This window comes from Conger conger, chromosome 4 (genome assembly GCF_963514075.1).
Source record: "Conger conger chromosome 4, fConCon1.1, whole genome shotgun sequence".
Classification (NCBI taxonomy): domain Eukaryota; kingdom Metazoa; phylum Chordata; class Actinopteri; order Anguilliformes; family Congridae; genus Conger; species Conger conger.
The window spans coordinates 31,772,096-31,786,601 of NC_083763.1; the positions used below are offsets into that span (position 1 = coordinate 31,772,096).

General features: G+C 43.7%; 1 protein-coding gene across 3 annotated transcripts in view; it reads right to left on the minus strand.

Annotated features, from left to right (window-relative positions):
- Nucleotides 1–14,506, minus strand: part of LOC133126249 (traf2 and NCK-interacting protein kinase-like) — a 134,611-nt gene that overhangs the window by 100,548 nt on the left and 19,557 nt on the right. For all 3 annotated transcript variants that reach the window (XM_061238262.1, XM_061238263.1, XM_061238261.1), the window contains exon 2: nucleotides 7,137–7,202. In XM_061238262.1, coding sequence (XP_061094246.1) covers nucleotides 7,137–7,202 — 66 coding nt within the window. The remainder of the gene's footprint in view (nucleotides 1–7,136; nucleotides 7,203–14,506) is intronic.

Here is a 14,506-nt window from a genome sequence, read left to right on the forward strand (position 1 = left end):
TCCATACAGGGTTTGTCTTGGGAGGCGATGTTCAGGCATCCTAATTACATGCCCGACCCAGCGGAGTTGGCGCTGTACTAAGGCTGCTTCCACACTGATTGTCTGGATGCGTTGAAGGATGGTTGTATGGGGTATTCGGTCCTGCCATGTGACTTTTAGGATGCGCTGGAGGCACTTTATATTAAATGCCTCCAGTTGGCGTATGTGACGTCGGTAGGGGGTCCATGCATCAGCACCGTACAGTAAGGTGGAACACACAGACTGCTTGGTAGACTGCTACCTTAGTTGGTAACTTTAGGTTGTTGTTCTCGAAGACCCGAGAGCGCAGTCTGCCATAGGAAGATGAAGCACGATTGATTCGTGCTTGGATGTCATTGTCAATTTGGCAGTTTGATGCAAGGATGCTGCCGAGGTAGCAGAATTGGTGGACCACTTTTAGAGGTGAACCGTGGATATTGAACACTGGGGGGGTGGGTACAGGAGCTGCAGACTGGACAATAATTTCCGTCTTTTGGGTGTTGATTTGAAGGCCAACAGCACAGTAAATTTCTGTTATTGTGTCCAGTGCATGTTGCATTGCGGCAGGGGTGTGAGCGATGAGGGCACAGTCATCTGCATATTGTAGCTTGTGTATAGTGATGGTTGTAGTCTTGGTGAAGGCTTGTAGACGGCGGAGGTTGAAAAGCTTGCCGTCAAGGCGGAACTGAAGCTGGATCCCATCGCCACCGGCTTGGAGAGACTTATGCGCAAGGAGAGTTACTGCTGCCAGAAAGAGGTTGAAAATCACTGGAGCAAGTACACAACCTTGCTTTACCCCTACCTGAACGGGGAAGGGTGGGGATTTTTGTCCACCGATGAGCACACAGGCTTGCATGCCAGAGTGTAGCTGTTGAAGGATACTCAAAAATTTGGGTGGAACCCCAAACTTTGTGAGGATGCTCCAGAGTGCCTGCCGGTCAACTGTGTCGAAGGCTTTGGCTAGGTCCAGGAAAGCAATGTACAGGTCTTGATTTTGCTCTCTAGCCTTCTCTTGGATCTGCCTAGCGACGAAGATCATGTCACTAGTGCTACGGCTTTTCCTGAATCCACATTGGGTTTCAGGAAGAATGTTTTCTGTGATGTGCTGGGTCAAGCGAAACAGCATGACCCGTGCTAGCACCTTCCCAGCCACAGACAGGAGCGAAATGCCACGGCTGTTCCCACAGATGGCTTTATCTCCTTTCTTTTTATGGATTGTGATTATGTTTGCGTCTTTCCAGGTTTGGGGGACAGTTTCTTGAGACCATATTGCTTGTATGAGTTTGTGTAGGTTAGATGTGAGGAAGTAGCCACCTTTCTTTAGGAACTTGGCAGGGAGCTCATCGGGCCCAGCACTTTTATTGTTTTTGAGGCCTCTTACTGCTGCAAGGACCTCAGAGAAGGTGGGCGGATCATCCAGTTCTTGTACTGGTGGGAGATTTGGAAGTTTGGCTATGATAGAGTGGTCTGAGGGGTTTTGTTGGTTAAGGAGGCCATTGAAGTGTTCAGCCCAGCGTTCAATAATTCGTTTTTTGGTTCGGAGCTGCCTCTGGGTCTCCGCACGGATGGCTTTCCACCGTGAGAGGAGGGAGGAGGACTGTGGGTTTGAGATATGGGAAGTATAAGCCTTACGCACACTCATACAAGCATGCACACACGCACACACACACCTTAATACACATGGACAAATACACTCTCATCACTAAAGTGCTATGCAAATGTTGAAAATGCAGTGAAAAGCTGGTTTCCTGGTTTCTGGCACAGACACTTTCAAGCCTACTCACTCCTGTGTCAAGAGGAAGGAGGCTCACTGGCATTACGCACACACGAGCATTACGCACACATCTGTATTTACTGTACCACGCATGTGCAGGAACGGATTCTGAAAGCTGAGTTAGCTTGACAAATGTACAGTTAAACCATCAGATCGTATTGCGACTTTATGTCTTTGATAACTTACTGAGAATTTCAAAGTTTACAAACTTAAAAAAAAAATATATATACAGTGGTGTGAAAAAGGATTTCTAATTTTTTAAATTTTATTATTATTACTTTTTTTTTTCCCCATGTTCCATGTTTTCGCCATTTGTGGATAATGGCTCTCATTGTGGTTCGCTGGAGTCCCAAAGCTTTAGAAATGGCTTTATAACCTTTTCCAGACTGATAGATCTCAATGACTTTCTTTCTCATTTGTTCCTGAATTTCTTTAGATCTCGGCATGATGTCTAGCTTTTGAAGATCATTTGGTCTACTTCACTTTGTCAGGCAGGTCCTATTTAAGTGATTTCTTGATTGAGAACAGGTATGGCAGTAATCAGGCCTGCTAGAGAAATTGAACTGATAAACCACAGTTAAGTTATGTTTTAACAGGGGGGGGCAATCACTTTTTCACACAGGGCCATGTAGGTTTGGATTTTTTTTTCTCCCTTAATAATAAAAACCTTCATTTAAAAACTGCATTTTGTGTTTACTATTGTTGTCTTTGACTAATATTTAAATTTGTTTGATGATCTGAAACATTGCATGTGACAAAAAATAAGAAATCAGGAAGGGGGCAAACACTTTTTCACACCACTGTATATTGTGGATTTTTGGGCTTCAGGTCAGGTCCCCTTGCAAAAGAGAGTTCAATCTCAATGGAGTTTTCCTGATTTAATAATGGTTAAATAATAAAAAATAAAATAAAAATAAAAATACATATGTATATTATTATTTTTTTTTAAACAAACAAATTATCTTTAGCAGAGAATGAAAATGAAACCTGTTGCTATTGAAGAATAACGCACGGTTTGTAGAACAGAAACTGCCGAACTTCTGAACAGCTGAGCCTTGAGGAAGTAAACAGAGTCTTTAACGGCTTCCTCGGCCGTCTTCGCTTCCTGCCACAGGTTCTTTCGCTTTGTCGGTCTGTGTGCTTCCAAAGCCGCTCTGCAAACAAGCCGTTTTGACACAGCCGATCCTGTTAATCTGCCGTTATCAACGATAACAGGCCATCTGGCTACAGAATTCTTGGTGCAGTTTATGCCTTTCTTAAAACTCATAATCTTCCTTATTTCATAAAACTGCAGCAAGACCTGTGTTTCGTGTATGTTTCCTTTTTTTTCTCCTCTGACTGGCCTAGACAGATTTTATGCGCATTGAAAGGTATTTCAGATACCCAAGTTTCTGTTGTTGTTCTTGCTTTACAGTGACTGGTTTCGAAGCATGTAGGGGTTTGTGGTTTAATCACAGAAATAAACTGAAAGTAAAGCAGCTTTTAGAGTGAAATTATGCCTCCAGGGGTTGTATGTGCGCATATCACCAAATTATTCAAGAAATGACAATGAATCTTGTTTTGTCTTCAAACTACTTCCCATAGCACTAACTCAAGACTGCTTTGCACAAAAAGTACCTCAGGACAAAAAGTACTTCACTGGGCCTGCCGTTTACCACAGAGACAAAGAAGTCAAGAAAGCCGATGGGGCTTTTTAACACCCCTAACCTGCCCAGTTTGATATAATCTCATCTGCAGGCAAGGAAGTGGGGGAAGGAGGGTACGTTTAGCAGTGTTGCGGGGGGGGGGGTTAGAGTAGGTGGATGGTTGCAGGCAGTGCAAGATAGAGCCTTGACATGTCTTGCCAGATCTCCAACACATTCTGGGAATTCCAAGAGACGACCGTGCTTTCACACAGACAGGCACAGACAAACCTTGAGTGGCGGAGGGTGGGGTGGGGTGGAGGGGGGGGTTTTGAGGGGGGGGGGGGGTGCACATGCATAACAGCACAATGGTACAGCAAATACACAACTGGTTGCTGGATTTTAATATTTGTCAGCCTCACTAGAGATTTCTATATCCTATTTGGCATTACAATGGTAAAAACAATGTAAAAACGAAATACTGGTAATGGACAGTAGTGGAGTTCTAGAACCAATTGTGAGAAATGCATCCCAAAAATCATAGTCTTCTAAGGGATAAATAGGTCAATCTTTATGAGTATTAAAAGGTACCGCTGGTAATCTGTCAATCTGTCTACCTATCTATCCATCCACTGCTGTCTGTCTGCCTATCAATCGATCCAGTGAGAATGTGCTGAAGTGATTTAATGTAATGTCAGTGTACCGCTGGATTTGGCAGCAGGGCAAGAGAGCTGGTTCAGATGCAGGCTGGCACTGGGGTCAAACAAAGCTCTCGTTCTCAAAAACTACTCATCGTAAATATCTTTATAACTTAGTGTGGAAATGCACAAAAGACTTTCAGCTTGTCGGAAATATAATAGAAAAAAATACTGGATATGGTTTTCAAAAGATATAGCTAACGTAGGTCAAATACACTATACTCGCTGTGTTAGGCCGGCCCCCGAGAAGGGACGTGGCTATGGTGGTGACACATTGCCGGTCGGGTGTATTGACACTAAATCTTCCCAATCAACAACAGATGCTTTGATTCAATAAGCAATTCCCTATCTGGTTGTGTTTTCTGGTTTTTGTCGATGTGTTTCTAATTTGGTATTTTGCTTCCTAACTTGTCATTGTGTCCTGTAATTTGGTGTTGCGTTTTCTGACTTGCAGTTGTGGTTTCTGATTTGTTTTTTCGTTATTTCACTTTCGTTTGTTGATTCGCTATTGTGATATGCATGTGTTGTCAAACACTCATTCCATTTTGACTGGCCAACAGCAGAACTGACCAGTCCTCCGTAACTACGTAAAACTTCAATCTTGTGATATTTTCCAAGGTCGTTTCATGGTCACAGCATGAAATGTAATTGACTGTCATAGTATTTATGACCTGTGGACAAATACCCTTCATTTAAGCGACATGAAACATCCGCAAGCAACATTTCATATTTGCACAGAGCTGTTGGGACAAATTATTTCCATGCGCACCACAGAGTTGCAAAACAAGAGACGTCTCACAGTAAGGAGCGATGTGGCTGCTGAAATTCAGCACGTATCGGCGGCAGAGTGATCGACCATTTCCGGGGCTGCGGGCCTTGAGGGACTAACATCTGAGAATCATTAATCTCATTCTTCACACAGAAGAGCTTAATTTAAGCCTTCCAAGCTCCATGCTTCCTTCTCTTAGCCCTTAATAATATAGGGCCAAAAGAGGTTACAGCAGATCCCTACACACAAACACCAAAAGCTGAACCTTACAGACCCCACTGGCCTTTCACAGAGTGCGCTAAAACTCATCGGCTTGAACTACAAATGCATGTCCACAGAAGAGGGTACAGGCTAATGATTAAGAGCCAGAGTGCCAACTAGAAAACTGACTCAGCCCTCTTAAACAGGGCCAGATTGCAATCAGACTGAAATAAAGATTGCCTCTATTGCGGATTCAGTTCAAGTCGTTGGAGAGAGAGCAACATATTAAAGGAGGTGCTACAAAATGTTCTGTACTTCTCAAGCTCTATTTTAAACATGTGAAAACTCAGGGGGTTCGTGTTAGAAGAAAAAAAAACTGTACGAGCAAATCCATAAAAATTGAGAGAACAGCCTACTTAAGAGGCCAAAAGGTGAGAAGAAGCACCATCTTTTCTTTGACCCCGGGCTGAGACAAATGAATACATAAAGACCTTTGTTCAAAAAAAGGTATTTGTGTATTCTCCTTTCCTGGAAAAAACAGAATATTAAGGAATATCTCACACTCTCCCTAAGGGTTGCCACCAGTAACGATGATTGGCAGTTAATGGTCGTCACCAGTAATGACTAAAGGCATGTAATGGTTACCAGCAGTATTGGCATCACAAGAGGCATTATACATGGTTGAATTGGGTGGCACATCCTGTTAAACCACTGGGTTTCAGTGCAATGACATGTGATGAATTCTGGAAGGAACTCACACTGTGCCAGGACAAACTGCAGCTGGCAGCAGACCTGAGAAATATGTAATCGTTTTGGATTCAACTACTGGATTAATCATTTCTAATAAGTTTTATGGAGCTTGTCTGGTGTATTGAAACCTATAAAATAGTCTGAAGTGCAACCCCCCCCCATTCTGGTCCTCTTGGTTGGCTCAACTGCAGATTTTCGAAAGTATTTCATAGATTGCAATACACCAGGCAAGCTCAGTAAAGCATAGAAAAGTATTTGAATCCAAATCAATGACGCATTTGACCTTGGTCTGGTACCAACCCAGCCTTTCAAAATTATTTTGGCTCTCGTAACATTGACACTTTCCTGATGAGGGCTCACAGACAAAGAGTTGGTTCATTTTAAGCAATAAAGACAAGAGTGGTTGAAATTATTTGATCCAGCTCTCCAAAGTTTCATGATACCTGGAGGAGGGAAAAATACTCTTATGTGGCTGGGAGCACGCACTGTTACTGGTATAACGGTATTATAACTGTTTGACCAATGCCCTTATCCATCCATCCAGCCCTTAGGGCGCCAATTCACACAATCTGTAATCCAGTTTAACCAGTTTAGTTTTCTCCCTCTTTTTTACTTAATTAAACTCTCAAAACACACAATTGCAAGATCTCTTCACACGGTCAACAGTCCAGCACTCCAACCACTTCACAACGCATTGCCCTTCATCTTGTTCTTAATTCTATTTTCATCCTTCATGATGGATTGTACTTCACACTATTGTACTGACAGTATTGGAGTCATAAGAGGCATTCTGTGGTTGTATTGGGTGGCGCATCCTGTTAAACCACTGGGTTTCAGTGCAATGATACCAGTCCAAGGAACTCTGCTGTGCCAGGACAAAGTGCAGCAGACCTGATAAATATGTCATTGTTTTGGATTCAAATACTGGATTAATCATTTCAAATAAGTTTTACGGAGCTTGTCTGGTGTATTGAAACCTATGACATTCTCTCAAGTGCAAACCCCCCCCCCCCCCCCCCTTGTGGTCCTCTGGGTTGGCTCAACTGTACCAGGCAAGATCAATTGAACACAGACAAGTATTTGAATCCAAAACTACTGTGTACCAGACCCAGGTTTGGCCGGCAACCAGCGGTGCAGGAGGGAGTGAGGATTACTCTCAATGAGACCGTCTCCAACTCTCGAGGCGAGAGTGACCCCTTTGTGTGGTTGATCTGGGTACCCAAAGTATGCCAGCAACAGCTGTGGACTCCTTCAAGCAAGTGGAATGACCTCAGCAGGTAGAACAAAGCAAACGGCCTCCTTACCTTATACACCTGCCCATACGTCCCATTCCCGACTAGTTCCACCAGCTCAAAAATGCCCGCAGGGTCCTGCAAACAGACAGAGAGAGAAAAGGTAAGGGGGGTGCAGAGAGTCGGGTAAATGGTTCCAGCAGCTTTCCATGTTCCTCTAACCAGCAGTCACAAGACCACACCAATGCCACAGCCCTCATCTCCTGTACCACACCAACCAGACCTGGGTCGAAAACATAAATAGTTTTGGATTCAAATACTTTTCTGCGCTCAATTGATCTTGTCCGATGCAACTGAGCCAAACAAGAGGACCAGAAGGCGAAGGTCGCACTTTTTGGAGAGTATTTCATAGATGGCAATACACCAGACAAGCTCAGTAAAGCATAGAAAAGTATTTGAATCCAAATCAATTATGTATTTGACCCTGGTCTGTTACCAACCCAGACTTTAAAAATTATTTTGGCTCTCGGAACACTGACGCTTGCCTGACGAGGGCTGACGGATGAAGAGTTGGTTTATTTTAAGCAATAAAGACAAGAATGGTTGAAATTCTTTTATCCAGCTCTGCAAAGTTTCATGATACCTGGAGGAGGGGACAAATACTCTTATGTGGCCAGGAGCACGCAGTGTTACTGGTATAACGGTACTATAATCACTTAGCCAACGCCCTTATCCAGGGCGCCAATTCACACGATCTGTAATCCAGTTTAACCAGTTTTTTTCTACCCATTTCCTCCTGGTGCAATTATACTCTCAAAAATGAACAAAAGCAAGTTTGCTTTGCACATTTCCTGATCCGCAGTCCAGCACTCCAACCACAGCACTGTGCACTGTCCTTTTACTTCTTGTTCTTAAATTCTACTTTCATTATTCATGATGTGTTGGTACTGCACGCTAAGAGAAGAATATTTCTACACTGATAACATACAGAGCCTCAAGCAGCCCACTGACTCAGTTATCAACAGTGCTTCAGGCCCAGTGACACAGCATGACAGTGCTTCAAACTGAGATAATGTATGCAGAAAATAGAAATTGTTTCTACATTAATATTCAGGGTTTGGTTTGACTGGATCATTGCTTGATGCAAATATAGAGGAGACAAGATACAGTATGTTCCCACCAGCTGTCAGCACCAACCTGTTCAGTGTTGGTTCCATCAGGTATGCCCACAAATGGTGCATTGCTAGTCACCACATGTAAGCTCACTATTGGCGCAATGCTAGTTACCTCAGGTAAGCTCACTATTGGTGCATTGCAAGGCCCTTAACCCTGCATTGCTCCAGGGGTGGATTGTCTCCTGCTTAGTCTAATCAACTGTATGTTGCTCTGGATAAGAGCATCTGCCAAATGCCAATAATGTAATGTAAAATGTAATGTAAGTTCATTAATTGCACATTGCTAGTTATCTCAGGTAAGCTCACTATTGGTGCATTGTTAGTTACCTCAGGTAAGCCCACGAATGGCACAGTGGTAGTTACTCACTAATGGCATATTTCTAGTTAGCTCAGGTAAGCCCATAGCCAACACATTGCTAGCTTCCACAGGTAATCACGTAGCCACAGTAAGACGCGTGGTGACTGCTGAGCCTCCACTGGCTGTCATTGTCAGCACTTCAGAACACTGGGGAAGAGCCGGGAAGCGAGGAGATTTATCTGCGAAACTAATAAAGGCAAAGGAAGAAAGCGCTAATCTCCCTCTACTCACAAACAGGCTTGCAGCATCTTGTCAGAATTTCCACTGAAATGTGATCCACCTCTGGTTCAATGCCTTGCTCTAGAGGCTTGCGAGAGGCTCACTGCTGTATGCTCAAAGCCAGAATCATGCAGGATCTTGAATTCAATATAACTGAAGGATATACAGTAACATGCAACAACATATTGCACCTCAGTAACGTGAGGTAAAATGAATGGTAGCAGAGCTAGCCTAGGGTGAGTGGTTTGCTTTCTCTAGCATACCTACTGAAACCCTTCTTCATCTACATTGCACAAAATTATTTGATACACAACTACTTTTTCACATGGGTGACATGGGCGTTTGATAACTATTTTCATTAAATTAATGGAATAATACATTCGTGTTTTGCATTCACTCGACATTGGCTCAGGCGGTAAGAGCAGTGGTGTGTTAGCATTTGTACTAATGGGTGAATGAGAAGCAGGAATTGTACAGTGCTTTGAATGAAGGCGCTATATAAATGCCAGCCATTTACCATTTAATATTACATATGGTCTAAAGATCTGAAGACATTCAGTGAGACACAATAAGAGGAAATGGGAAGGGGGCAAATAGTTTTCACTGGTGTATGCATGGCACAAATTAGTCGCATAAAGGTGAATGCACTTCTATAATATGCTAAATGATGGGGCTGATGCAATACAAGAAAAATAGTGTAAGGCCTAATCCTGCGTGAGGCCAGAGGGATGGTGTTTCACATGCCAGTGCGCCTCCCAGGTCAAGCTGACTGACAGAGATAGATGCGGAAGGAGAATAAACGGCTCGTTGTTCTGTGCAGTCGCCAGGCCGAATCCCAACGCAGGTGTGCCGTAGCTACCTAACTTGCGCAATCGCATTCGGGGTGTGGAGGAGTGCTGAATTCCTCCTGGGTGAGTATAAAGGAACTGGGAAAGAGACCAAAGCTCACCGGTCACATCACCTTCTTCTTTCACGGTCGAAGACAACTAAAGAGAGAGTGCACCGTGATGTTTGCAGGCAAGGAGGTTAACACCGCTCCAAAAGAAGAGGAGACGAAGCAAAAGCGGGGTGCCAGGTGGACATTGTGTGTGAAGGGGGGGGGCTAGAGGAATGGTAAAAGACTTTGGTGCCTAATGATGGGGCTCTAAAGGACATCAAATCATTGCAAATCATTGCAGACAGTAATTTGCATTCCCATTATAACAGCATTGGAATGAACCGCTACAATGCATCAACTTTGTAGAATTTTCTGAATTTAGGTATTCTCCACATTGCCTCTCTGCCCCCCACAGCCCATGCACACAAACACAACACAGGCACACACCCCTCTCTCCCACTACAGGGAAATTGATTTCTCTTCCAAGTGAAGAGTCATAGAGGTTGTACAAACAAACAATTTTCCCCAGCAGGCAATTGAGAACTGCAGGCCAAACCAGGACACAAATAAAAAATAAAAAACTGGACCTAATCCTTCAGCAGCACCAGCTAAGATGGCTGGGAGATGGTTCGCATCAACCATGCAGTGTCGATGTACCTATTGCAAACTCATCAGGCATAATCAATGAAATCAATGAAATAACAAGCTGGCGGAGGTTGCAGGTTCAATTTTTCAATTCCAAGGTGGTAGACTGATGTTGTCAAGCAGATTTCATTTAAACATCACAGCACTAGGTCTCATGGTACGTCTTAGGATATTTTAAAATGACTTTCCAAAACATTTTCAAAAAGTCACACATTTTCGGTCAAATTCTTGAGAAGGCAAGCTCTTGAAATGTATCCTTAACAGCTTCCTGTTGTTCCTGAAGTTCACCATGGTAACCATTTGCTCTTTACTTTCCTAATGGAAGGGACCTTTTGCCCCTGGTTTATTCTGTGGTGTGGTGGATCATAATTTTACCTCTTGTTCTTGACAAAAAATGATTCTACAGTGATGCGGTCCTCTGCAGCGGAATCTTGCACTGAGTTCATTTATTGCACACTTTATTTCCCTTGAATCCAGAACAGATTGGCATTTCTTTTGGATTCACGCTCCGCTGAATGTAATGTAAATCATTTGCACTATTTAATAGATCCTGTTTGTTTCCTTTCTTTGACTTTCATGATGTTTGTCTCGGGAAGGATGAGACAGCTCTCCGAGACAGACTCCAGAGACAGACTGCGGGGATAAGCCATTAAGCGGTTATACACAGGCCATTCCACATGAATCAGTCGCCAACTGAACTCTTCCCAAGCACAAAGAGAGGTCTGCAAAAACTGCCCAGTGGGAACACTGACTTAGGAACATCTCAGAATGGATTCCAGAAAATGACAGTTTGGGAATTTGGGACCCCTCCCGTTTCCAATACTCATCCCACTTTGAGCCTGACCCATCTCGCAACTGAAGTAAAAAAACTAAAAATTTAAAAAATCATGTTTTTCATGAAGCAGAGCTTTTTATTAATTGTACCAATGTCTGAATTTGTACCATGTCTTGCGAAGACTATGGCATTGAAAACACAAGAATGGTCCACGGCAGAAAACAGCTGACTATTTTGATGATTGATTTCCACAGACCCGTATCTTCCGGCTCACCCGAACCGAGGCCCCACCCGTCCAATCAAACACGCTTGTCAGCCTGCCTCCAACGCAGAGAAGAGAAGAAAAGGGGGCTCACTCTTAAGATTCTTGTTATCGGCGCTGCTATGACGCCCTAACAATAGCCGTCAATCATGTCCATGGCGGGGAGCAACCTTTTCATTGACTATTTTATGCTCCATTCCTCAAGCTGGTCCCTCATAATTACCCTCAGCCAATCTTGCACACTCCTATACATTTTTCAGGAGGAAAAAGGAGAAGAGAAGGAAATGAAAAGATCTGAAAACAAAAGGCAGTAGGAGGGCACCGAGCCTGGAAGTGGAGAAGCCCACAAACATGAAATCCGAAAACAATAAGATTAAAATAACTTGCGAGCCCCTGTGAATACATGATTGCCAACTAAGCACTACGCCACCCTGCCGAGGTATGGGGTTGTGGTAGGCTGGGGACCGTCTCAGTCTTGTATGCAGTTAGGTCTCCAGAGAAAAGCTCTTGGGAGCATAGCTTCTGACAAGCTCTACGTATGGGCAGATGGAGCAGTCTGCACTGAATTGGAACTTAACCCATCTATTTTCTTTCCTCCGAAACTGTGAAACCGTGACTTACAACACTCTTTTGCTAAATATGTATGGAATCTGGGTCACGTTCACACTCCAGTGCTAAGCCTCACTCTTTCCTGATGGAGCCCTCAGCCACAAATCACCAATCATCAGTCTGAAGGGGCCCAATTTCTTCCCAAATCCCACACCCTGCATTTTACAAACAGTGTGGTTCAAACAAAATAGACCAATTTGTTGTCACCTCCATTTGTATTGTCCTTGAGTGGCAGTTGAAGTTAAACCCATTGTTGATTTTCAAAACAATTAAAGGCTCAGACACATAAGCGTTCTTTTCCTGGTTTGAGCATTTAAAACACCCACAAATGTTCGCAAATAGCGTTTTTTGGAAAACTCAGCGATAATTATGCAAAAATCTTTTGTAATCTTTTTCCTCATGCTTGGAGTCCTTTAAATGCCTTTAACTTCAAGTGGGGTGTCATATTCCTTTAACTCAAGAGTGGCTTCTGGCCTGATTGATGGAGTGCTGCTAAGGTGGTTGTCCTTCTAACAGGTTCTCCCATCTCTGCAGAGGACTTCCAAAGCTCTATTAGAGTGATTGTTGGGTTCGTGGTCACCTCCCTGACCAAAGCCCTTCTTGCCTGGTTACAGTTTGGTCAGACGGCCAACTCAAGGTGGTGGTTCCAAACTTCTTCCATTTCACAATTATTGAGGCTACTGTGCTCCTGGGAACACTCAAAGCTTTAGAAATGGTTTTATACCCTTGTCCTGATCTATGGCCTCGCCACAATTATATCGCGGAGGTCTAAAGAAGGTTCCTTGGACTTCATGGTTTGGTTTTTGTCCTGAAATGGAGCAAATTGTGGGTCCTTATTATACAAACAGCTTTGAAAAATAGCTGTAGGCCCCATTCATACTTAAATCACCTCCCTTCTGGATGCTTCCCCTCATCCTTCAAGAGGGCCTACATCACACCACTCCTGAAGAAGCCCACTCTGGACCCCCTCCTGCATACAGAACTACCATCCGGTATCTCTCCTTCCTTTGCTATCCAAATCAAGTGAATGAGCTGCCTCTAACCAACTCTCTTCCTTCTTCTCACAGAATCACCTGCTGGACCCCCACCAGTCTGGCTTCAGACCTGGCCACTTGATGGAGACTGTACTCCTCTCCGTCAATGAGTCCCTTCAGGCTGCACGAGCAGCCTCCCACTCCTCTGCCCTGATCCTTCTTGTTCTCTCTGCAGGCATCTACAGCAGCACAGCCCTAGACTGGATTAAATCCTATCTCTCTGACCAGTCCTCCCAGGTAATCTGGGCTGGTAAAGTATCAATCCCTCGTCCCCTTGTTACAGGAGTTCCCCAGGGCTGCCTGTTCTGGCTCACATCAAATTTAAAACTTTGGCGCTTGCATACCAGGCAGTTAAGGAATCAGCCCCTGCATACATTCAATCGCTCATCAGAACCTATACAGCTCCCCCTCCTCGCACCTGCACTTCTCGGTCACGACTGCTGTCTGGTTCTGGCCCCACGGTGGCGGAATGACCTCCCTTTGACCCTTTTCAAGCGCAGACTGAAGATTTCCCCTTCCTACCTCACTACCATGATTAGCCTTGTGTATGCCATAAATTATAATGGCACTTATGTATAGTTATTGTAGTACTCAGGGTATTCTAGCTGCCAACTGTGGTATGCTAGTTGGTAAGTTGATGTACTCTTCAAGGATTCAAGTTGTATTTATGCGATCATGCTAGGACTCAGAACTGAACTTTCCTCTAGGGTCCCTGGGATTGAGTTGCACTTCATTGTACGTCGCTCTGGATAAGAGCGTCTGCTAAATGCCTAAATGCCTTTAATGTAATGTAATGTAATGCAATTGTTTTACCTGGATCAGTATGGAAGACAAGTCAAAAGATCCAGGATTGTCAAAAACATGATGAATATGTGTGTGAGCCTTTAAATACGAGGCACCTATGACAGAAGCTGGAGGTGCTTTGGTGCATGGCTGGAAATGGCCGCAAGGGGTAGAGGGTACCTTGTTTTGGCTTATGGCACATTGTCATGGTCATGGAACATTAGGGACACCCTTGATGCTTCACATTGGCATTCTGGGACAATAGCAATCACCCTGGCATTGCTTTTCCTCAGCTCTCCTTTCATCCATCTCTGAGCACAAGGTTTGTAAGTTCAAGAACTGTCTGAAGATCGATTTAGAAACAACTATAATGGAGATATTTAATTAGAAAGGTAAACAAAGGACATATCCAACAGACCTGGCTGAAATAAGTAATGGTCTCAGATTAAAATACTTGTGTATGCTTTACTGAGCTTGTCTGATGTATTGGAAGCTATGAAAAAGTGCAAACCCAGCCTTCTGGTCTACTAGGTTGACTCAATTGTACCAGGCACGATCAATGGAGCACAGAAAAGTACTTGAATCCAAAACATTTGACCCAGGTCCGATATCCAAAAGCCATTACCACTTTAAGTGTTGGGGAAGTATGGATAATACTAGTGATCACTGCCGTAAAAAAAAATAATAATCATAAGGAATTGGTCA